We start from the raw sequence: 27,003 nt of genomic DNA on the forward strand, positions 1-27,003 counted from the left end.
TCTGCTTTTATCTACTTCCTGTTGTAGATACTCAATTACAAAATAGATACTTTCAAATATCACAGTTGTTCAAAAAGATATTCTCTTCTTTATAAAAGTATCTTTCAGTAAAAGATTGCTAACAATAACTCAAAATAACTAGCCACTTGCTCGCCATTATAGATACTCTCTCTCTCTCTCTCTGTTTTGTATAACAGATACTTTTGAATGTTCTTTATCTCTTTTATATATTTTCCACACAATATTTAGCTGCAGTTGCTCTCGCTCTCGCTTTTGCCAGCTGGCAAAGAAGTTGCTTAATTACGGGACGAAGCCCGCTCATAAACAGCAATTAACGCGCCCCGCACAAGTGCCCCATTGGAAGTGGCACGTCTCCCCACGTGGAGTGCAGCTGCAACTGCAACTGCGAAGCAGCAGTTGAAACGAAAAAAAAAAATAATATTGTACGAAAAGAAAAAACTACATACTCGCGTGTATAAAGCTCACCTTTTGTCGCAAAACGTTAATTAGTGCGAAATAATGAACGAGCTTGGTTTGCCCCCAAAAGGGGAGTGGCATGAAGGCAGGAGCAGGGGCAGAATATGTGGGGCAGGCAGCGGTTAGAGAATTGGCGAATTTGGAGAGGCATCAAAGCAGCCAAAAAGGGTGGAAGTGTCAAAGCTGAAGATGCACGTGCAGCACGAATTACGCCTTGCGTTTTTTTTATACCCTCTACCCACAAGGTAAAAGGGTATTATAAATATGAGCAGAAGATATCGCCTATCCTATAAAGTATATATTCATGATACTACTTACTACCTCTATATTCTGCACACTACGGTATATGAATGTATTAATATCAATATATGTATATCAATATATCAACTCACAGGGAAAAAAGGGAATTATAAATTTGTGCCTCCAGGAAATGTTTGTTAAAGGCAGAAGATGACAAATCCGACCCTATTCTTAATCAGGGCCTCTTTAGTTGCTGTGGGTGATATTCTGGTATATTTTACACACTATGGGATATTTTGAATATATCAATATACCAAATGCAGCCTTTGGTATATAATTAATTTAGTATATTTTAAAAAATAAAAAACTGGTAAATTTTTCACTCTATGGTGAATTTTGAATATTATCCTTTATCAATATACCAATTATGGCTTTTGGTATATTTTTCGTATTTTTTAGGAATATTAATTTGGTATATTTTTAGACTCCTTTAGCTGATAATCTGACATATTTCGTATTATATAGTATATTTTGAATGTAGTACCAAATCGATATACTAAATACAACCGTTGGTATATTTTAGTATTTTTGCGGTATATTTATTTGTATATATTTATAGTGCCTTGGGTGACAATTTGGTATATTTTGATATATACTATACTAATATACCACTTGATATATTTTTAGTATTTTAAGGTATATTATTTTGATATATACTAAGAATAATTCCGCGCTGTTTCGCTTTTATTCAAAATGGGTAGCGGGTATCTCACAGTCGAGCTTTCTTTGTTGTTTTATTATTGAAACACGATTATAATCTTGAATTTTATGTTTGGGTAATCTAGAATTTTTGTAGAATTTTGATCTTGGTTTAAAAATAAACCTTCTTGATTCAATTTTGACATCATATAATCTTGATTCAAGATTTTATTCATTATTTCAGTACGTTATTTTTTACTATGTAATCTCTAAGCTGCTTTCGCTGACAAGTTGTATTTTTCGTGGTGTGATTTTCAGTGTTCAATAACTTTATGCAAACTAAATCGATTAAGTTGAGGGAAAAGTGTTTTGCTGAGCTTGTGAAAGTGGGCTGAAAACATAATTTGCTTTTCATTTCAGCCTCACTACAGCCTGCTGCATGTTATGTCTTTTTAAACTGTAGCTGAAAACTGAAACTGATTAGGTAAACTTCTTTGGCAACTCGAGTCGAGTCGAGTCGAAGGAAGCTTTGCTTATGTAAAATTACACACACAAGAGAGAGAGAGAGAGAGAGGGAAGAGAGACTGCAGGTAAAAGTTGCAGGCAAAGTTATGCACGTAGTTGCAGGACATTTTTGATAGCAGACTCTTAAAGTTGCTTGAGAGCTCGGCAAGGACTTGAAGCTAGAGATTCAGCTTCAGCTTGAGATTGAGCTTGATGCTCGTATTTATGGCATAACCGCATCTCAATTTATTTGTGCCGCGGCTTCAGTTAGTTGGCTCTCTTTTAATAACCAATTTGAAGGCAACTTGAGGGATATTAGCGTGTTGTCCCTAAACCAGCAGCAGCAACGACAACGACAACTTTCAACGGAGTCAGTCAGTCAGTCAGTCAGTCAGTCAATCAGTCAGTCAGTCAGTCAGTCAGAGAGCCAGTCAGCAGCTGCAAGGATGCAGGATAGCTCGCAATGTCGCTGGCTTGTTGCTGTGGCCACGTGAGGTAGAGAAAACGACAGCAGGTGACTTAATGGAAAAACGCACACGCACAACAAGGACACGCACACACACACACACATAAGCACACACCCAAAAGTGGGACTTAAGTCTTGTATTATGAAAAGCTCATCTAATTTCAATCAATTGTGCCAGTTGCGAGGGAGACATGAGCTGCAAGCAAGCTCAAGCATGCTGAGGGAGAAGAGAGGGAGAAAGGACGGAGGAGAGTGGAGAACTGAGGGAGAAAACAGGGGAGAAAAGAGAGTGAAGAGTGAAGAGGAGATATAATACCTGCGGGTGGACAAAAATTTTAAGTGCTTTCCACCTTTTATAAGTTTTTTGCGCAAAATGTTAAGAAAATAAAACTTAATGACATCAAAATGGAATTTTATTAGCAACAGCAGCAAACTAAATGCTGACTTCCTTTTTGGTTTGGGTTTTATTTATTAAACTGAAAATATAAAATGAGTATATAATAAACTAAAGCATTTCATGAACTTAGCGCGCCCATTCATTTTCAATTACATTATCTAAAACCTACATCGAAAAAAATTCAACAACCAAAATGTTTTCCGATTCAAATGAAATAAGCAAGAAAACTACAATCAAGTGGGCTAGACTCTTATATTATATATCCGTTACCTATTTTCAATATAACCATATTCCAAAATTATACCGCATAAATACTCAAATATACCGAATACTATATTTGGTATATCAAGTGTGCTCGACTGTGAGATACTCTCTAACTGTATTTTCAATAAGAATATACAAATATACCAAATTAATTTACCGCAAAATACTAATAATATATCGATATAGTACCGCATTTAAAATATACTACAGAATACAACAGCAGTCTAAAAATATGCCGAATTCGAATTTCGAAAAATACCAAAGGGCACAAATAAGTGTAAAAATATACTAAATTAATTAAATTAAAAAATTACCATAAAAATCCTAAAATATACCGAGGGCTATATTTGATATGCCGATATAGAATAAATATACCATGGGTACGCAGTCTAAAAATATACCGAATATATAATATAATATACCGAAAAAAATACCAATTTCCCAAAGGCTATATTTGATATATCCATGTAGTACTATATACATTTAAAATATACCATAAAATGCAAAAGCAGTCAAAAAAATATACAAAATTTATACACCGCAAAAATACAAAAGTAAACCGAATTATATAACATACTATCACATTTAAAATATACCATAGAGTACAAAATATACCAGATTGTAGTCGTTTCTCTGCCATACAAAAGTAATGCTTTAATCATTTCATCATATAGAAATGATTTGCTCTGACCGAAGCTGGCTTCGTCATCGCAGCCCTGCATCATCAGGCAACCATCCATCAAGCAGCGAAAGCCACAATTTTGATTTTATAGACAGCTGACTAAGCGGCAAGCGGCAAAAAGCGAAACTTGAGGTAGCTCATAAGCTAGGCCAAGAATGAAGAGGCGGGAGGAGTGAGGAGGAGGAGAAGGAGTAGGCATCGCTAGGAGCACCTCAGGCAACCAGCAGCACTTAATCATATCAGCATAATAAGTCAACAGGAGACGCGGCAAGGTAATAAAATTAAATCCTTGCCGCCGCGCTCGAGTTGCTCTTAGCATCCCCAAGGATTGAATGAATATGGGATATACGCATACATACACATACATACTTATAATAACACAGCAATACCAAATACCAAATCCAGTGGCATCCCGAAAAACCAACAAGCGAAATCAATGGCAACTCAACGACAACCTTCAGTTGCCCCCAATGCGATGCGATGCGATGCGTTGCGTTACGTTGAGGAAATAAAGAAAATAAGTAAAAGCAAAGCAAACGCGAGCTAAGCAGCTACATTACAATCTTGGGCACAATGTGGGGCATGCCAGACTGGTGATATACCCTTTAACTGTTGCTGGCTTAGTAACAAAAAATGTCAAGACTAATGGACAAATTTTAGTTTTAATAATATTCTTGCTTTAATATTTGATATGATTTATTACCTACTATTTATTATACATTTATATTTTAGAATATTTTCGGTATATTTATTTGGTATGTTTTTAAACTGTTTTGACCAACAGTCTGGTATATTTTGCACTCTATGGTATACTTTGAATTTAGTACTACGTATATATACCATCCATAGCATTCGGTATATTTTTCATATCTTAGCTGTATATTTATTTGGTATATTTAAAGACTGCTATGGCTGACATATTTAACACTTTATGGCATACTATTTATTATACATTTTTTAATTGATGTACTATTATTTATTTTAAATGTTTTAAGTTAATTTGTATTACTTATTTGTTATTTGAATATTAAGTTGTTTTCAATTACACAAAATTTGCATTTAAATAAATGAATATGTACAAATTACAAAAGAAAATAAGTTTCATTCAAACTTCAACTGGTGGCAAGCTAATATACCCCATCAACGCTTTGCTGGTACAGGGTATGCGAGGGGAAAACTGCTTACGCGCATATTAAAAATGGTTTATTTATGTTGCAGGCACAGGGAAAAGGACGCAGAGCGGTAATCGATTTATGCGGCGCTATTTACAATTTGTTATTGAGGCGGCACGCACCCTTGGCACGCCCCCCTTGTACACACGCCCCCTCCTTTTGGGTGCGGTTGCCTGGCAACTTTGACGCTTTGTGAAATGCGATTCGATTTGATACGATTCAATGCGATGCGATTCGATGCAAGGTTGAGGTCGAGGTCGAGGCATATGCAAAAATGCAGACGAATTATTCGGTTGTCTGTCGCTGAGCTCTTTAGTTTGTATTGCTTTAACACCTGCAAACTGAAGAGCAAAGTGTGCGAAAGAGAGAAAACGATAGAGCGATAGCAGCAAAAATGCGTAAAGAAAAGCCTTTTGGCAAAAAATCGCATTTAATTCGATTGTGTGCCAAAAAGAATGAATACCAAAAAAAAAAAGAAAAGTACTTGAATATATCCGACAACTTTCCAGAAAGCTCAAGACAAAGCAAAGCAAAATAGAAAAGAGACAAAACACACGCACACAAAAAGCTTAATAAAATATCGGGCTACAACTTTTTCCCAATACCATAAAGTCGCAAATTTTTAATGAAATTAAAATAACGCCCAGTCAAAAGCGACCTGAAGGACCGACGTGGACGTCTCTAAGCCGCGGCACGTGTCCAGCACAAATCTAGGCCAAAGTCGACGGCAAAGTCCTTTGCCAGTTGGCCTGGACACAGTTTCTAATTGCTCAGCCTCAAAGCTCATTTGCACTTTACGAGCATTTTCAATTCGCAAAGTTGAACAAGCGGATAATATAGACCATGCTTAAAGACTGGCCACACACATATATTTCTCGCTTAAAGCGACGCAGCAAATTGCATGCAATTTAATTTGAGGAAAATCAAGTAAGAGAAAAATACAGCCAAAAAAAGTAATTCAAGATTTTTTGGTCAGGAAAATATTCAAGGAGCAGTTGAAATATAATTTCATCAAAATAATTTTAATCTAAGCAAACTAACTAACCTTTTATACAGTGCCTATGTATATTTTCTCTGTTACTGAGTATAATGCATATACAAAATATATTGCGTATACTTCATATGCCCTATATTAATTGATATAATATATTAAATATATTGCGTACACTTCATATACAATAAAATGCTTATAGTTTTACCTTCTAAACACATTGATTATACTTCATATAATTCATATCCAAAATATACTGCAAATACTGCACTCTAAAATATGTGAAGTCTGTATATTTCAAATAAAAAAATATATTCTGCTTATATTTCAAATATAAAACATATTGCCTACTTTATCCACTAGACACACTGCGTATATTTTTTGTAATTCATATACAAAATATACTGCAAATACTGCATGTACAAAATATACTGCTTATACTCCTTATATGTATGAAATATACTGTGCGTACTTAATATGTTACTACGTATACTTGATCTGCCAAAAATACAGTAGACACTTTACATGCCATTCATATACCACGTATACTTCATATACTACGTTTACTTCATATACTACGTATACTTCATATACCACTTCATCTACTACGTATACTAAGTTTACTCCATATACTACGTATACTTCACACATAAAATAAACTACGTATACTTTATAATAAATAAGCCAAATCCGAAATGTACTACGTATACTTTATCTACTACAAATTGCGTATACTTCATACAACATATTCAATGTATTATGTATATTTAATAACTAATGAAACTGATTAACTTAAGTTAAGAAGGGGAGACTGAAATTCTCACACAACAATTCGATATAGAATTTAAAGTGTTTATGAACTCGTCGATGTAATAATGGACAAATCAAATAGAGCTTCATCAATGTGCAAATAAGTATATCCGGAAAGTTGAATACTATAAAAATTAGAATTATGTATTATATTTTATTATTACTCAATATTGTATAGCATATAAAAAACATGACAAAAAAAACCATTTGAATTACAGGCAAGACTTGAGGTTTATCTTTAGATATTCCATCGATTCATCGATTAGAGACTCAGTACAAAATAGGTAAATCGATTAAATAGAAACCATAATGCTAGAGATGCAAAGCGAAGCGAGGCGGGATTGAAGAGGCAGCTGCTGCTCAGAGGCGCGAGACGCCTTCGTTGGCATATAGCTGCTGCTGGCGATTGTCTGCGACTGTTTTTTTTGTGCTTGAACTGACGCTATTTGCTGGCGTTGTGTTTTCTTTGGTGCTTTGGTGCTCCGTTGTCTCATCGAAATGCACACGCGCTTCGGGTTTGGGAACGGAAACATTTGAGCTCGGACTGTGAAGCTCAGAGTTGATCGACTGCAACGTGTTGTAGCAGCGTCTGAAGCTGGGCCGCTCCCAAGGCTCACAACGCCAGCATTGCAGCAGCAGAGCATAACTAAAAAAAAGGAGAATAAAAAGTTAGTTTAAAGCTTTGAGTACTAAATGTGACTACTTACAGTTTCTCGGGACACTCGTCCGGCGGCTGCAGACGTCCGCCGTCCTTGACATGAGCGAGCACCTCGAAATTGTTCCGCGCCGCGTATGGTTGCTGACCAAGCGTTAGAATCTCCCAGCAGAGCACACCGAAGGCCCACACATCGGACTGTGTGCTAAAGATGCCATCCACCAAACTCTCAAGCGCCATCCAACGCACCGGGAGCAAACCCTCGCCCTCCTTGCGGTAGTAGTCGCTCTTGTAAATATCGCGCGCCAAGCCAAAGTCTCCAATCTTGACAATGCGTCGACCCCCAACGGCGGCGCCATTCGACACCAAACAATTGCGACACGCGAGATCGCGATGCACGAAATGCATATCCTCCAGATAGCTGCAGCCATTGGCCACATCCAGGCACATGGCCAGCAGATCGGGCAGTTGCAGTTGCGGAGTCGGAGTTGGAGTCGTCGTCGTCGACTGCGTCTCAGTCTGCCCGGGCAGCTGCTCCTGGCTATTGGGACGCGCAGCGCGCAGATAGCTGAGCAAATCTCCGGCCTCCATGTGCTCCATGATCAGCGAAATGGACTCGCTGTCGAAGCAGATGCCAATCAGGCAAACGATGTTCTCGTGCTTGAAGTTGCTCATCAGCTGCGCCTCCTGCAGCAGCTCGGCAAACTCGCTGGCGCCCTTGCGCAGGCTCTGCGAGAGAAGAGACAGAAAGAGAGAGAAAGATTTAGTGCATCAATTGACAATTATTTACAAGTAAACTAATTTATTTCAATGTAAAAGCATATTTTTTGCTGAGATATACCGAAAATATATGGATGAATATATGATAAGAAAACTCCACAAAGTTAGTATACCATTATATCGAGATGAGAAGAGTAGACGAGGAAAAGAGAAAGTCAGTGCATTGATTGAGTCGAATTCAAGCGTCTGTTTGCTGGGATATTCCAAAAACATATCGATGATATACCAGAACACAACATAGTTAGTATAAAAATATACCATTATATGGAAATTATATGAAAATATAGCATATTGTATTGACATAAGTCATGTTTGAAATATACCACAAATAAAATATTAAAACATATCGTAAACATAATAACATAATATGAAAATATAAAGTTGAAATATACCATGTCATATCACATTGCCAATATACAAAATAGTTTCCTTTTCAATTTTTAACCGACTCCAGCCAAATTAAAGATCATTTAAACTAAATATATATAGTATTATATGTTGCTTATTATCAAAACTCTAGACTTTTGCTTTTTTCTAAATTAGGGATGAAGGTTTTTCTACCTCTTAAAGGAGTGTCTGATATGACTACCCTATGGGTAGGATGTACTCAAAGAAGAATAAATAACTACCTTGATTGCAACGCGCTGGGGCTGCGCCTCATCCTCCCCTTGGAGCTGACCCTCGTAGACCTCGCCAAAGGCGCCGCTGCCGAGAAAACGCAGCAGAGTTAAACGATTCCAGCTGATCTGCGGCAGCAGCGCAATGTCCGCATCGCTTAGCGTCATGGAGAAGGTACGATTGCGTGCCGCGAGCAATTGCTGTTGTGTTTGCAGCGCAGACAAATTACTCCAGATGCTGGGTCGACTCTGCTGCAGCAGCTTCTTGGCGCGATGCCGTCGCTTTTGTACTACAATCAAATAATGATTATTATATGTACTTTATTTCCTAAATGAATTCCCTTTACCCTTTCGCACTAGGATCAAGGCCAGCACACAGCTGGAGACAATGGCAGCGGGCGCTATGATGGCGAGCACCAGGGAGCCGCGTTTCTCCGGTGAGACAAAGGGCTCGGCGATGCGATCACTCTCCTCGCTGTAGGGACCCCAGCCATGAGGACGATTGCGAGCGCGCACTCGAAACAGGAACAGACGTCGAGAGTACAAGTCGCGGACAAGGCAACTCAATTCGGTAGTGTTGCAAAAGTCCAGCCACTGATCCTCGAGCACCGTTGGCTCCTCGGCCCACGGCAGCAGCTGCGCTGCGGTGTCCCGACGCCGTCGCCTCCGACTGCCGCGTCGCGCCTGTAGCGCCTCCATGTTGTACAGCAGAATGGGATCGCCGTGCTCCTCGGCAGGCGTCCAGCTCACGCGAAAGATTTCACCCGCAATGTGTTCGATCTGGGGGCGACCCGGCGCACTTGGCGCATCTCCTAGCGTCTCGTAGTCCTGACTGGCACCGTAATAGACCGGAGCACCCGGCGAGGCTGCATAGTTCAAGGCAAGGCGGCACGAGTAGCGCGTCTTCGGTTGCAGCGACTCCAAGCGCATTGTCGTGTGATTGCCCAGCACATTGAGATGCAGATGCTCGCGCAGCGACTGACACTCCAGCGCCAAGGTACTGAGCACATCCGGTGTGCCGAACCACGAGAGCGTCATCCCGTAGGCGTGCAGCTCCTCCAGCTGCAGCGGCGGCAGCGGCGCATAGCAGCGCAGGAAGAGCGACTCGCTGCGATTGAACTTCCCTGGCGTCGCATGCGCTTGCACCCACACCTGGTAGACACGTCCGGGCTGCAGTCCCGTCAGACGTTGCGTGCCTGCGGTTTCCACACGCTGTTCCTGCACCAGGGGCTGCTCCAGCGCCTGCTCGAGCGGCTGATCCTCGAGCAGCCAGTGCAGCACATAGTAGACGCTGTCGCTGCGCAGCTCCAACGGCGCTGCCCAACTCAACTCCAGTTCGCTGGGACTCAAAGCACGTCCGGTAAAGTTCCGAGGTGCACTCGGGGTGGCGGCGGCCGTCTGGAGCTCCAGCGGCGCCAGCTGCAGTGCCTCGAGTCCGAGTCGCTGCTGGTAGTAGCTGGAGATGCGCACACGCAGTTCGTAGGCGCGATACGGCTGCAGTCCGGTGATGTTGAGCTGCTCCCCGGCCAGGGCATGCAGCTGACGGAGCTGCGCATGCGCCGAGCTGAGCTGCAACTGATACTCGAGACCTGGCACTGGGAGCGGGCAATCGGAGGCAGCTGTGAGCGCTGGCAGATGCAGTTGGCAGTGGGTCTCCTCGCACATGGGCGTCTCGATGGTGCCCAACGTGGGAAGCAGAAGGCAACGGCGACTGGGATACGCCTGATAGTTGTGGGCGCGCAACAGACGCACCTCATCCGGCTGCAGATCCAGCACATACGCCAGCTGCTGTCGCCGTCGACTGTAGCCACGCACGCTGCCATTGCGCAGAGCATAAATGTAGCCGGCGTCCTGCGCCAGCTGCGCAATGTCATCGCTGAGCAAATTGAGCTGCGAACGCAACGCAGTCGGCATACAAAGCTGCCGTGCCACATGATATACGCACAGACGTCCCTGATGATCCACCAGATTGAGCGTCTCCGACTGCGGCTCCTGACTGCCCTCGAAGAGACGCCACAAGGGTCCCGGGACGCTCTCAAAGCTGAGCGCACTCCCGTTGGCCAGACTGCGTCCCTCGAGCGTGGCATTGCGAGCACCGAGCTCGTGCTGCAGCCAGACAAGCGAACGCGCATGAGGAAGGGCAACCAAATCGTGTAACAGCTGACCTGGCGGTGTGCTCCACATGCGTTCGCCTTGTAGGATGCGTCCCTCAAAGCGACAGAGGTCCAGGCGATATATGCAAGCGGCTGGCGGTTGTGTGGAGGCATCCAGCTCGGCCCAGTAGACAATGCGCTGCACCCAGTCGACGGTCAGAGCGAGGACCTCGGCACGCATGCGTGCCAGCTTGGCGGGCGCTGAGCCTGGCACGTGGCTGAGCAGCTCGACGTGCTCGTTGACCCAGAGCAAACGCTGTTCGCCCTGCATCAACGCCAGATGCTCCACGGGGCTGGCGGTGTGAACGAGCTGACGTCGCGTCGCCGTATCGAGATCCAGTTCGCCAATGTGCTCGGCATTGGCGTAGAGCAGTCGCGGCACCGACTGCACCTCGGGTGCCACGTGCAGCGCGTGACTGGTGGCGCCCGCTGCGACACCGGTGGCAGCTACGTGCGCCTGCACCTGAAAGCGATAGGTGACGTCCGGCTGTAGCTGTTCGATGCGCGCCTCGAGGGTGCTCTGATTGAGCAGCAGCTCCGTGTGCAGCTCGCTGCCCTGCCAGCAGCTGATGCGGTACTGCAACGCCTGACTCCCTAGGCCATGTTCCTCCTCGGGTACATCCCAGCGGAGTAAAGCGCTCACATTCGGCTCCAGTTGCAGCGGCACAGCGTGACGCTCGACGAAGACGCGCAGCCGGCGAGGTTGCGTGGGCGCCGCCACCGGTGTCGACAGCTGTACACTCGAGGTGGGTCCAGCACGCCACGAAGTGTGCGGTGTGATGCTGACTCGCAGCTGCTGCGGCGCATGCGAGAGCTGTGTGATGCGGGCGAAAGGCGTAGCCAGCTCTAGAGTGAGCACACGCTCGCTGCCGTGCTCGAGAAGAAGCTTGTAGCAGATGCTGTGATTGCCACCGCTAGCAGCGGTCTGCCAGCGCAATCGGAAATCATCCCAGTGGCCGCCCTCATCGATGCGTATGCTGTCCGGTGGCACAGCGAGCGGACGCACTCCTGGATCGGGAGCGGATAAGGCAAAGGACGGTAGGAGCTGTACTGCACTCAAGGGTTCGGAGAGTTCCTGGGGACGCAGATGTTCCGACTCGAGCTGCTCGGACATCCGCAGCAATTGCGCGCTACTCGCCTGCTTTCCCTGCAGCCAGAGCAGCGCATTCAGGGGCTGGAGAAACTGCAGCGTGTGCGGCACAGCAGACGCGCCAGGTGGTAGCTGGATCATCTCTGGCGCTTGGCTGCCGCTCGCCAGTGATAGCGAGCTGCGATAGAGATGCAGCTCAGCCTGAACCGAACTACCTCCGACCAGCCAATAGATGTATCGCTGTTGCAGATCCAAACTAAACCCGTTGATCTGTCCGGCCAGTCCGCTCACGTGATAATACTCCAGCTCCGGCTGCTGTGTATCCTGAGCACTCATGGGCCGCCGCGCCAGATGAGCGGTGCTTGCGTAATACAAATGTCCCTGCTCGGGATCGAGCGCGAGGTGACGTGCACCGAAAATGGGCAACAGCTCGCGGGAGCCGCTCTGCGGATCCAGACGCTGCACACAGTCCCGCTCGAGGTCCGTCCAGTAGAGCAGACCACCGCGCCAATCGTAGGCCACGGCGCCCACATGTTGCGTCTGCGGCGGTGCCTGGCAGCTGAGCTGCGGCTGGAGCAGATTTATGCACCGCAGCGTACCGTTGCTCACGTAGTACGCAATGCTGGCGTTCAGCAGCGAGAGCGGACCGAGAGACATCGGCTCGAGGCGCGCCGGAAGCATCTCCAGCTGTGCACCCAGCTCATTGGTCACATAGAGATCTCCCCGTTGCGTGGCCCAGCGTAAACGATGCTCCCCGCGTGGCCAAGTGCGCGAGAGAAGCGCCGACGTCCATTCTCCCGCCTGGCCCGCGGCGTTGATGGCACGCACACGCAGCTGATAGAGATTGTCCGGTTGCAGACGCTCCAGACCGAAATGCGGACTGCGTATGTTGCGTATGTTGTAGGCGCTTTGGCTGGCCACGTCCAGCACCTCCAGCTCGTAGCTGCAATTGCTCGAGACCGCTTGATAGGGATTCAGTGCCGGTTCCTGCCACGATATTTGCGCTGCCTGTGCACCGAGCAACGCTCGCAGCTCACGTGGCGTCGTCGCCTCCAACGCCAACGGCTGACGACGTCGCTCCAACGGCGTCAGCTGCACCAACAGCTCCTGCTCCGCTGACAGCGGCCAGCTGGCAATGACGTTGAGGGTATGTCGCTCCAGGAGCTGCAGCTGTGTCGCATTCGCCACCAGCAGCTGCCGCTTATCGCTTGAGAGCGCAAAAGTTGCCGCCAGCTGAGCGCTAGGGAGCTGCTCCAGCTGCCGCTTGTGGCTGCCATCGTAGCTCAGCTCCAGCAGCTGATCCTCCTGCTGCAACAACTGCAGGAGCCAGCGTTGCGGCAGCAGCATAAAGTGTCCCAGTTGCTGGGCTTGATGCAACTGCAGCCGCTGCTTGCTGTGCAGATCGAGGCGCCAAATTGCTTGAGCGTCGCTCCAGAAGAGCCAACCATTGACCGCATCCAGCTCCAGTTGCTGCACCTTCGTTCCCAACGCTGTCTTGACCAGCTGTTGCACATCGTCTCCGTCCTGACTGCAGCTGAACAACTGATGCTGCTGGGTCGGATCCTCCACGGCCAGATAGAGACGGTGCTGCAACCAGTCGAGGCTCAGTCGACGTGGCCGCCACTCGCTGGAGTTGAGCTGCAGCTGGAGCAGCTGCCTTGAAGTGTCCTCCTCCAACTGTTGTCTGAGAAGTGAGTTGAGCATGTGAACAAGTCTTGACGCTAGTCCTTAGACCACTCACCTGTAGAGTCTCCCCAGGGAATCGAGCACCCAGAGCTGCTGCTGACGCTCTGAGTAGACCATGTCATTGATGGTGGCGTCTGCTTCGGCGCTAAAGATGACCCGAGACTCACCTGCGGGCTCCAGCGACTGCCAGCTGATACTGCGCTCGCTGGCCAGAAGCACGCTGCGCAGCTGCTCAGGGGAAAGCGGCGCCTTTGTCTGAATGCTGGCCAAGGCTGGGGGTCCTTTGCCCTGCTTGTTGATCATGGTCAGTTCCACAGTGTAGTTGGTTAGCGGATGCAACTCGGCGAAGATGAAGCTGCCCCGTGAAGCCGGCAGAAGCTGTGGCAGAAAAGATTCAATTCAATGGAGAGATACAACTTGTAGTATAATAATAGAAACATATCCACCTAGCTCTGACTATTTATGCTGTACGTTACTGGCGCAGTCAGTAAACATTATTAACCTCTTAGAACAAACCATTTTAGAAAACTTATGACCAATTTTTAAATAAATAACAACTACCCTCTAAATATATTCTTTTCACTAATGCCGTGTGCATTCCGTAAGTTAATAAATCAATCAGTCAAACAACTTTACACAATTACTTTTACTTCATAACCAACTCCTAGCCTATTAGCTCTAACCATTTGTCCTATACGTTACTAGCTCAATCAGCTAATGAATTATGCAGAACAAACCACTTTATATAACCTATCAACAACTTACGTATGCAACAACTGCGCTCTGAATATATGTTGTGCACAACTTTAAGCACCCAACTCTTAGCGTTTGTATTGTACTGTGATAATGCAGTATGTGAAAGAATCAATCATTTCAATTTACTTCTTAGCACACTTAAATCTTTAGTCTGCAACAAAAACTCACCTCTTCCCTGTTGGAGCTGGAAGCATTGCTGGCGTCGCTGCGCAAGCGTATGTGATATCCTTGAAGCGGTGCATTCGTGTAGCGTCCTGGACGCCAGTGAACCCCCACATGTTCCTCGTCCAGGGATAACAGCGTTGTGATGATGGGCGCAGATATCGGAGCACCTGCCATGGGTGTTTGGTATATGGGCGTGGTCGGAGAATAGAGCACATCCTCGCTGCTCTCCCCGAAGGGCAACTCAAAACGAAACTGGCAGAGGAATTAAACTGTGAGTTCTACATTTGAAATTGGAATTATGTCTTCGGACTTACCTTATACCGAGTGTATGGCATGAGTGCTTCCACAATTTCACAAACATAATACTCATCGCAATTGTAATCAGCCATGTTGTGCCAGGGAGATTCCTGTTCCAGTTTCTGTTCCTCATTCTGTTGCTGGTATTGTATGTTAAAGGGGCGACTAGCCAAATAGTTCTCGGGGAACTGCATGTCCCACCTGATGGTCAAGGTCGCCGATTCACCCGTCATCTCCACAAGCTGCGGCTGCGTCGTCTCCACCAGTTGCGTCATCGCCAATCGCTGCAGATGCCAATATTGTCGCTGCGCCATCTCGCAGGCTCCGATGCAGGGCATGTCAAACGGATAGAACTGCGTGGAAACCTAAATAAGAGTGTTTTATTTAATATGTTGCAGTTGCAGTTGCAATGCAAGGAAACTCACGCAGGCCTCCTGACAGGGCTCGATCTCCTTGAGTGCTCGATACCATTGCGCGCAGCCATTGGTGCACTGCAAAGAAAGTCCGATTAGATCACCGAGCGAGAAAACGATAAGAGGAGTTACGGTGAGAGACCAAAACAAGCTTCAAAATGAGAAGTCATCCTTTCGTAGAATTCAAATTAGTGAAGTTTCTAAGATAACAAGTAAGAAATTGACAGTCGAGTGTGCTCGACTGTGTGATACCCGATACCCATTTTTAATGAAAGCAAAATATGTAATGAAATGCGGTATTCATTTTAAAATATACCAAATTAATATTCTGCTAAAATGTACTACTGATATACAACATTTAAAATATACCATTGAGTGCACAATATACCAGATTGTCAGCCAAAGAAGTCTGCCGAATTAATATACCGAAAAAATGCCAAAGATTCTATTTGGTAAATTTATATTGCACTGCATGGAAAATATACCATTAAGTGCAAAATATGCCAGATTGTTGGCCATCGTAGTCTAAAAATATACCGAATTAATATGCCGACAGAATACTAAAATATACCAAAAGATATATTTAGTATATTGACAGACAGACGGATGGAGAATGCTATATTGTCGACTGACCAAGAATATATATACCTTATAAGGTCGAAGATGCCTCCTTCTGACTGTTTCATAGAACCACAAAGCAATAATACCCTTCTACCTTATGGTTAACGGGTATAAAATGTGAAGAACTAACATCAAATAATCAGTCAGTTATTCTTTTCGTCAGAAAGTCAATCGGTTTGTCATAAACTAAAGCGTTATGTGTCAAGGGATTACGGGTCATTAAACACAGATTTTGTTGCAATCGAATGCAATTAAAATGGAGCGAGTAATAAGACATTTATTGGCACTTAAATGAGCTCAGAAGCAATCACATGTCATTCCGTATAGTAAAACCTGAATTATTTAAATACTCAAGAATGCGAGAGAACAATTTCTCTTTTCTCGTAACTTGAATTAACATATTTTCAACTTTGTTATTTAGTTCAAATCAATGTTTCCAAATATATTTTCAATTTTTTGTTAGTTATTTAGTTCAATCAATGTTTCGAAGTACTCTTAATTTTTCGTGTTTAAAGTCTTAGTTTAGTGTAGTTTTTATCGACGGTAAGTTTATAAAAACGGGAAAGAAAAAGTTGACTTTTGAATTTTAGCGTTTGCAGATTTTTGGAATGGATTCGAATAAAGGCCAAGGACGAGGACGTCGTGTAATGAAATGCACACAGGAGCGTTGGCAATTGTTGTTCAATGGATTTCTCAGCTGCCTCGAGGTGGATAACGATTGGGCGAGACTCACGCACTTTGAATTCGTTTGCAATTGAGGTGACGGAAGGATTCCCATCAACATTCATGTAACTCAATAGCATCTGTCCTCGTTGTTGTGTTGTGTTGTGTTGTGTGTCCTTGTTGTGGTTAATGCCCAGCAACAAAAAATATATAATACAAACGAGTTGTAGGTCTTGGATATCAAATACACTGAACAAGTGGTCGATACTCTTTCTGGGAACTTTCTGTTACTTTTGTTATTTTGGTTTTTCGTTTTTCGTTGTTGGTTTTTGGGTCAGGGGCATTGGTCGACAAGTTGTCTGGCAAAGTTGAAAGGCGGTTTCAAATTACGCGACAACACTTGACACCGATGAAGCGAGATGAAACGGGGAACGGGGGAGAAGAAGAACAGGAGGATAACTTAACTTACCCGTGTTTTATAGCACTTGTCGCTGTTGTCGGCCTTTGCACACTTGATGCCAAACTCATCGAGAAACAGATCCTCCTGGAAAAAAGTTGTGAAAAAAAAACAAGAAGAAATCAATTAGCACAAAAGCCTTTCAATTTGCAACGGAAACGAAGCTCCTCACTTCTTAGTTCTCACTTCTCCTCCAATGTCAACGACTTGGCTTACAGCATTTCATCAATATAATGACAACAATCGAGACAACAATAGAGTAAGAGGAGCGGGACTTAATTAAAATATACGTTTTGCATTTTTAAATACAATTTCCGAGAATATTTACATTCACACTCGCACATTTTGTATGCATAATTCAATTGACCGATTCCCAAATAGAAAAGTCACGTCACAGTGCAAAACTAGTTTTGTGTATCGCTAAAACTAAATCCAAAGCAACAGCAACAGAAAAAAAGCAGCACGTGATCAACAGCTTGAAGCCAAGACCGAAAAAGATCTTCGATTAACTTTGCTCGCTCGCTGGCCACGAAAATGACAAACGAATCTGCATAAAAATAAACAACAAGGCAAAGGCCGCCAATATATTAAATTCGCAACAAAAAACAAAACAAACAACCTAAAGAGAAGTCATAAAAGAAGTTCACCTAGTGTTGCAAATATTCCACAATAAATATAAATAGTTTACATCATTAAGTATTCCAAAGTTCGACTCTTTTAATAACTACATCGAGTATCAACAAAATACTTTAATTTATTAATTAATAACCATGCTTTAAACCTTTCCCAGTACTTAAGCATCATTATTGCGTAGTACAAATACGTATTTAAAGAAACAAAACATATCAAAATAAAATAACAATTTATTTCCTTTGTTTCTCTTCCACTTAAGCTTTTAACATTAACAAACTAAAAAAAACTAAAGTCAAGAGAGCTCGACAATAAAAACCAAAATAGCGCGAAAGTTGTATTATCCTTAAAATATAGCAAATTAATTTACCAAAATACGCCTAAATACTCAAAATGTTACACTTGGTATATCGATATACTACTACATGTAAAATATACCGAATAAATATACCAAAGAACGTTGAAATATTCCAAATGTTATATTTGGTGTATCAATATACTATTACATACCAATAAATATGTCAATAAAATACTTAAATATACCAAATACACTAGTTGGTATATTTACTACATGCAACATTTTATTAATAAATATATACCAAATAACTATGCAATATTTGGTATATCCATAAACTAACAAAAATACTTAAATATACCAAATATAATATAATATTAAGTATATCGATATACTACAACATGCAAAATATCCCAAAATATAGCAAATAAATATACCAAAAAAAGATTAAACGATATATTAGGTATATCGAAATACTAATACATGTTAAATATTCTTAAAATATACCAAATAGGTATACCAAATTTGGTATATCGATACATTAACGATACTAAATATAAAATTTGGTATATAAATATACTACATGCAAAATATACCTTTGATTACAATATACATAAAACAGATTGTGAACCTAAAATGAAAAATGACACCCCAAAATAATTTCCCACTCACTTCAATATTGAATTTCTGAATAAATTACTGTCTTTATGGGAGGAGCTGTCTTTAATCGATGCTCTGTGTTAACTTAATTCCTTTGCTTATTGATTACAATACTAAAGCAAAGTGTCTTGTTTCCCAATGCTGTTTGTTCGTTCGTTTGTTTGTTTGCTTGTGTGCTTAACTTGGAAGCTGGAGTCAATCGTTCCGCTTTCAAATACATAAATGTTGAGAATCGCAGTAATTGTTGGTTATTTATTGTAAGCTGCAGCTTCGACAGCTCTGAAGCTGCGGCAGGGTCAGCTTAGTGCTGCCTTGGGGCTGCACTTGGCCTGAGCTTAGGAGATGTAGCTTTACTAAATGTTATATATAACATAGTATTTTTAGTATAGGTCTAGGCGAGGGGAGAGGTGAGCTGAGTTTTCCCCCCTTTGGTTTTTTCCAACTTATCGCACGCAGTTTTCACCACACAACAAAAAACAGGAAAGAAATCTACAGTCGAGTGTGATCGACTTTGAGATACCCGTACCCATTTAATTTAAAATATAAATAATATATTTGGTATATTGATATACCATAGAGTGAAAAATATACCGCAGTAAGTAGGAAAACGTATTTTTATCCGAACGCAAGTGAATTTAAAGGAATCATTAAAACAATTACTACTGCAAATATACTAAAGGTTTTATTTGGTAAATTGATATACCATAGAGGGCAAAATATACTGCATTAAGTAGGCAAAAGTATTCCAATTTATATCAATCAATCAATTTGTATCCGATCGCAAGTGAATTTAAAGGAATCATTAAAACAATTAATACTGTAAAGGTTTTATTTGGTATATTATTATTTCATAGAGTGCTAAATATACCGCAGTAAGTAGGCAAAAGTATTTCTTATGTAATTTCCGCAATCTTTATCTGATCGCAATCAAATTTAGAGGAATCTGTTTTCAAGGGAGCACAAAGTTACAATACCCTTCTACCTTATGGGTAACGGGTATAAACACAAAAGTGTATTTTTCTTGTTGCTTGCTTGTTGTGCGAGTCTTTTCATTGAGTTTCTCTACTTTTTCGCACACGCGTCAATTTAATTTAGAATTCTACGTAATATTTTATTAATTTAGCTTGATTGGCTTTTTCACAAACACAGAATCCCCCTCTCTCGCTCTTACTCTCCCTCTCTCTTTCTGTCTTCCTCGTTGTATGTTTGTTGTGGCTACTTGGGGGAAAGAGAGAACTCAAGGGGAGCTCCACAGAGAAAGAGAAGAGGGATGAGGCTGGATGGCTGGCTGGCTGCTAATTGGCGTTGGGGGTTTCATGTCGTCATTGCGCGTCTTTTGTTGTACAATTTCTATTACATTAACTGACTGACTGACACACACACACACACACACACACACACACACACACACACACACACACACACACACACATATACAGGGGCACACAGACTGAGTGTGTGTTATTGACACCATTTTTGTGTTGTTGCATTGCCACAGAAAGCCAAATAAATTGGCTTCAACATTTTGCAAAGAACATCATGAACACATCATACAGCATCAGCATCATCATGATGAATGATTCTTTTGTAGTTCATTTCTAGTTTAAGCTTGGGCATTGCGCTTTTTCGGTTTAACTTCTGCAATCCGCTTCAACTGCAATTGGAGGGAGATGTGGAAATGGGAATCGAGATGGAGATGGAGGTGGAGATGGAGGTGGAGATGGAGGCGATGACGAAGGCGAAGCGACAAGCAACAATTTACGTAGCTATTAGGAACACTCCGAATAACACACACACATACACATCTCTCTCTTCATCTCCCACTCCATCGTCAGCTCCATCTGCCTCGTTTACAGCATTAGGCAGCCTGACAACGATTCTGCCTCTGCCTGATTAGTTTTAATTGAGATGGAGATGGGATTGAGCTCTGGCCACTGAGATTGCGTCTCGAATTGGGATTGGGATTAAACACACTGACTGCATGTGTGTGAGTGAGGGAGAGAGACAGAGAAGAGAGAGAGAGAGAGTGCGATAAGTGAACTGCTACGCAATTAAGACGATTTCCGATCGAGCACTCTAATTGCTCTCGACGATTACCTTCTGACTACTTTGTACTGCACTTAAATGACATCTTTAGAACACAAGAGACCATCATTAACTCGATACAGTACAAGTTCCTTAAAATATACCAAATCAATATACTAAAATACGCTTGAATAGTCTTTATGCTATATCAATATACTGCTTCATCCTTAAAATATACCAAACAAATATATCAGAATATGCTTAAATACTCAAAATGTTGTATTTAGTATATCGATATACTACTACAAACAGAATATACCAAATAAATATACCGAAACATGCTGAAATATTTAAAATATTCAAATAAATCTATACAATAAGTGCCTAATATTCCATTTGGTATATCAATATACTATTAAATGCAAATAAATATACTAACAAAATACTTAAATATAGCAAAGACATGCAAAATATAGCAAATATTACAAATATACATAAAACATATTGTAAAGGTAAACTAAAAGACAATCCGTTAAATGTTCCACTTAAATAAATTTACCACTTACTTCAATATTGTTCCTAATGCTGTATCCTAGATATACATATATCGATAACGAAAACAGCGAATTTAGCTTAGACATAGCAGAAGATGTTGATTACATTTTGTCATCTCTATTGATAGCGATTGCCATCATTAACAACTCAACCGATAGCGATAACAAGCGTATCTATGATCATGAGTGTATATCGATAACGATAACAAGTGGTGGTCGAATTAAACTTACTTTCTTTCACTCAAACATTTCACTCAATCAACTCAATCGATAACGATAACAAATGAGCAACTGCATACTGAAAACCATTTCAATTAGCTGCGCACTCGTGTGTATATCGATAACATGCGGTGAAAAACAAAGAGCTCTTGGAAAATAGAGTGAGTGGAAAGGAATAACAATGGATGGCTGCTGATTGCTATGGAAATCGCAGTGGCGCCATCTATTGTGCACTCGCATGTAATTGCGAATGATGTAACAAAAGTGGCAACAAAATGGTCTAAATAACTGCAACAGCAACAATAACAACAGCAACTAATGCTAGAAATGGCAAACAAAAACAAAAGCTAGACACACATAATTGTTCATTCTTTTTTTTGTCTGCATGTTAATTATGCCAGACAGAATTAAGTGAGAAACTAATTAAAATCAAACAGCGAACAAAATGGCAACTTTTCGTTTTATGAAATACCAAAATAGATAATGATGACATATTTGGAAGCGTTCAATTAATGAAATTGAAAGAAACAAGTGAAATCGAGTTAATACTGGCGCCAGCTAGCGTCTGTTATTGGCAACTGAAGGGGAGAAAATAGAACGAATCGCCCCACACACAATCTGTAAATTGCAATAAAGCGAAGGTAACCCAAATATTAAGAATCCCAGCAATAGACAGAGCAATAGATACAGCAACAGCAACAGATTCAGATACATTTACATCGTTGCAAAAAGATACAATTGCATGTGGAATGCGAGATGATGCTTTGTGCTCTAGTTTCAAGTGTTTGTTTGACATGACAGGCAAGCGAATGAAGCAGCAACAGCAGCAACAGGCAACAGAGGCTATAATCACCCAACTTGACAATAGACATTACACACAGAGATTGCTTAATTGGCGGCTTCGGGATTTTGTATGGAACTAAGCGAACTCTGTTCGCTGGCCATGTGACTAACGCCCAGTTCTCTAACAACTCTCTCTCTCATTCAGTCCCTTTATCAAAAGTTTAACAATGCACTCAACTAAAAGTCAGCTTAGAGTAATCTTAATGCGTCATCGACACAGCTTTCAGATCAACTATTGAAGGTACACAATTAGTTGGCTAATTGCCAATGAAAGCAAATTAATTCAACAATCAATGAAGCTTTCTCATGAAGCACAGCAAAAAAAAAAAACTATTTCATTAGTATATAATCTATATTAGTACTTTTACAACTCCAGCAGAAAATTTCCACTTGAAGTGGAATACTTTCAATTTATCAGTTATCTTAAATGTTTCCGGAGTGCAGCCTGTTTATAGAACTCAACTTTAAGTTACAAGTAATAAATAATTAATGAATAGTGATGTCAAGTTACAAACAACAAATAAACAAATATTAATATATAGTCAATTTTAGATGAAACTTTATTTACTTATTGAAATATTTCAAAATCACAAGACATACAAAGCTCAAAAATAACAAGTAAGAAAGCTAATCGAAGAAGTCCTCTTTGCCCATTCAAAAGTGTTTCTTAAATAACTTCTATAATATTTATAGAATAGTATAGTATAGTATAGATACTATATTTATTATTGTATGTACCAAAAATAACAAGAACATTTGACATAAAACTTTCAAGACCTTCGCTAAAAGATACTATTGATAAATGGCAAAGGAAAGCTTTAATGAATGCTACTTTAATTTTGTAATAAGTTAGCATTCACTACGACGACCAAAATCTCGTAAGAAAATGCTATTTAAAGATCTTGATTGATTTATACAATTTCTTGGAAGAACTTGCTGTTTAGTAATGACAATTGAGTTAGATATCTCTACTACTTAAAGATTGAAGTTGAATCTTCTCTTCTTTTAATCTCAACTCAAAAGAGGAATTTTTTATAGGAATCTGTTACTTAAAAATTCCAGTTAAATTGCATACATTATCTCAACTTAAAGATAGCAGATATAGTCAAAGTATCCTTTAAGAATCTGCTACTAAACGATGCAATTTAATTTAGATGTAATACATTAACTGAAAATCGAAGTTTGTGATATGAAATTTCTGCCTAAAGATTAAAATTTAATCTTCAATTCTTCTGTTTCCTCTCAGAAAGTTCTATTAAATAATGACAATTGATGTAGATTAGATTTAGATTTTCCTCAACTGAAACTCGAAGAATCTTGTAAAAATCTGCTTCTGATTTGAATATTATAACTCCACTGAAAGTCGAAATTTCTTCTTAGAAATCTGCCACTTAAAGATCTCACGTGATTTAGATATAATATCTTTAAGAATGTTTAAGAATACCTCAACTTAAGATCGAAGATTCCTTAAAGAAAATGCTGCTTAAAGATTACAATTAAATTTTCTCTTCTTCTCTAAGAATTGGAATCTGCTACTAAACGGTGATAATTGATTTTGATTTAAATATATCAAAGTTTGTTGAGTGTGTTTTAAGAATTTTAAAGACATCCTCAACTGAAAGTCGAAGTATTTTCTACGAATCTGACACTTAAAGATCTGACATGAATAGTCGAAGTTTGCTTTAAGAATCTGATTCTTAACAATGATAATTGATTTAGATACAATACTTCAACTGAAAGTCTGAGTTTCCTTTAAGAATCTTTAACAATACCTCAACTGCAAATCGAAGATACATATGTTAGTTACTTAAGGAAATAAGATACATAAGTTTACTATAAGAACTTTGAAGATCTACCCAACAGAATGTCGAAGTATCTTCTTGGAATCTGACACCTAAAAATCTGACATGAATTGGAATCGAAGTTTCTTTCTTACGGAAATCTATCACTTAAAGATCCCCCCAAAACTTGAACCAAAAGATGTTAATTTCTATGAGCTGTAACTCACCTCGACAATGCATCGCTGGACGCAATCGCGAGTCACTTGCTCGATGGCGATGCGCTCATCGATGGCAGTTTCCACTTCCAATCCGAGATCGTGTTGCTGTTGTTGTTGCTGCTGCTGTTGCTGTTCATGATGTGGATAGTGAGGCGTGTCTGGGGCGTAGAAGGGTCGAGATCGGGCAACGCTGCTGATGGCAATTCCCTCGGCAACGGCGCCAACATGTTTGTTCCACACTGCAACCTTCTCGACGACATCGCTGTCGAGGGTAGGACGCATGTTCTCCTGGATGCGCAACGGAGGCATCGCAGCTGGAGAGGATGAATAGTTGAGCTGATGTGGTTGCTGTGGCTGATGTGGTTGCTGCTGCAGTTGCTCGGCGTGAGAGCGACAGCAAACATCGCAGCAGAGGGAGAGAAGCAACAACAGCAGAAGATTAACAATCAGAATGGTAGAGATGCCGCTTCCCTGTTGATGATGATGATGATGTCCTTGGCTTTGTCCTGGCCACTGCCAATTGTTGTAGCCATTGGCAAATTGCCTGCCGAGATGTGAGAGTTGTTGTCGCCAGCCCACAAGATGTTTTGTGGTTGTCGATCGAGTTGGAGTTCGACTTCGACTTCGACTCCGAGACGAAGACCGAGACGAAGATTGAGAGCAACACTTTAAACTATTCGGATTGATGTGCGTCGTTGACATTTTCGTGTTCACATTTACCGCAATTTTCACATTAAAACTGAAGCTTAAACGCTTTGGTTGCTGCTGTTGTGGTTGCTGTTGTTGTTGTAGGTCGTGTTGCTGTTGTTGCTGGGCTGCATTTTCTCGCCAAATCATAGTCAACAAATTTCGCTTGGTGCACAATTCAAATTCTCATCGAGTCAACACACAACAAAAAAACGAGGCACTACAATAAAAACACAAACAAACAAACACAAATTAAAGCAACTCGCGACCTACGACTCAACTTTGTGAAGAGGGGTAACGAGGAGAGGAGAGGGGAGAAACGAATCGCGTTGCGTCTCGCGGCTGGTTTCTAAATTGTTGTCATTCGATTTTTGTTTTTTTTTTGAAGAAGAAGAAGCTTCGCTTGACTTTTGCAATTTACATTTTAGCGCACATTCAAATCAAAAATCTAAATCAAACACATACAAAAAACGAAACGAATCGCGCTGCTTTCGGAGCATGTAAAGTGCATAAGTTAATTTCCATATCATGCAAATTTGACAGCAGTAAAAACGAGCAACAAATGAAATCAAATCAACTAAAGCAATTGACCAAAAGTTCAATGTACCGATTAGTATTAAGTATTAAACTTATTCGAAGCTGTTTCTTCTCTTTTAACTTGTAAGAAGCCAATTAAAAAGTCGCCATTTTGACACTAGCAGAAAATCCTGCTGATTTTAAGTTAGTTTTCTGCCACATAGATGGCGCCACTAGTTTCTATGATTCCTGAATACAATCGGATACAAATTGTAGAAATCATATAAGATATACTTTTGTATGATTGCCTGACAATCTGGTATATTTTGAATGTAGTATATTTTACAATCTATGCAATACTGTACCAATATATCTAATATAATCTTTGGTATATTTTAGTGTAATGTTAACATTCAAATTTGGTATATTTTAGATTGGGTTGGATGATAATCCGGTATATTCTGTTATCATATGTAACACCCCAAAATATAGTCTTTAGTGCATTTTAGTATTTTTTTCGGGTATTAATTTGGTATTTTTTTAAAATTAATATCTCACTCTTCTGTTTCGCTCAAAATGGCTAGCGGGTATCTCACAGTTGAGCACACTCGACTCTTACTTGTTTTTTAATTAGCCCTCAGGCCAATTAAGAAGTCCCCGGTCTGACACATAGATGGCGCTAGTAGCATCGAGTCCCAAACCTTAAAAGTTGCGTGTATAGATTTGTTAAGATATGAAGAAATATAAATGTTAGCTGAATATTCTCCAAGCTTAGAATATAATTATTTTTAGCTGTTCAGTTTTGTAACTAATTCAAGAAGAATGAACGAAAGTCAAGCTTAATCTGCTCAAATTTATTGGAGAAGAAGGTTAGAAAGTCAAGCCCAACTATAAGAATTATTCAAGAAAAGGTTGAACCTCAAGTTTGATCTCTTTACACTACTCAATATCTGTTCTCTATCCTCAAGAGTATAAAACAAGCATTAATGATTATTTATAAATGAATGTGAAGTGCGAATGCGAGTGCAAAATTTCGCATGATTGAAATTGATGGAATATTAACAGATCGATTGGTAGGTGGAACCGCAGCTAATGGATGAGCCATCAGCTTTTCTCCCCCCCAAACCGAATCGAACTGAACTGAACTATGCAATTGCCATTAAACATTTACTTACACACACACACACAGATGCATGCATTATATATTTTATGGGAAGGTTAATTAATTTGCTCAGCCACCAAAAAACAGCGAACAAAAAAAAGTATTATTAAAATAAAATAAATGCGAAATAAAAATTGAGAGTCGCTTAATTAACCGCACGATATTTTTGAAATTCCCGCACGGGGAGAATCGAAAAGGAAAGGAGGGTAAAAGTGGGATAAAAATGTGTAATTGGATCGAAAAGTTGTGCATAACTTTTATGCAAATGTTGGCGATTTAATTGTGATTATAATGCATAAGCATGTTTCTATCTCTTCTCGCTTCTCACTTCTCACTTTCCCACTTTTCCACTTTTTTG

The 27,003-nt window shown here is 41.1% G+C and overlaps 1 protein-coding gene across 1 annotated transcript; it reads right to left on the reverse strand.

The window, feature by feature from the left end:
• Positions 1-6,836: 6,836 nt before the first annotated feature.
• Positions 6,837-25,187, reverse strand: LOC132795307 (protein sevenless). Its single transcript, XM_060805959.1, has 10 exons — positions 24,290-25,187; positions 17,068-17,142; positions 15,327-15,392; positions 14,919-15,266; positions 14,608-14,856; positions 13,739-14,061; positions 9,102-13,681; positions 8,767-9,044; positions 7,410-8,086; positions 6,837-7,348 (listed from the first exon to the last, which is right to left on the reverse strand). The coding sequence occupies exons 1-10, from the start codon at positions 25,115-25,117 to the stop codon at positions 7,063-7,065; spliced, it is 7,710 nt and encodes a 2,569-aa protein (XP_060661942.1). The 5' UTR covers positions 25,118-25,187; the 3' UTR covers positions 6,837-7,062.
• Positions 25,188-27,003: the final 1,816 nt, after the last annotated feature.

Source organism: Drosophila nasuta, chromosome X (assembly GCF_023558535.2).
Source record: "Drosophila nasuta strain 15112-1781.00 chromosome X, ASM2355853v1, whole genome shotgun sequence".
Lineage (NCBI taxonomy): Eukaryota > Metazoa > Arthropoda > Insecta > Diptera > Drosophilidae > Drosophila > Drosophila nasuta.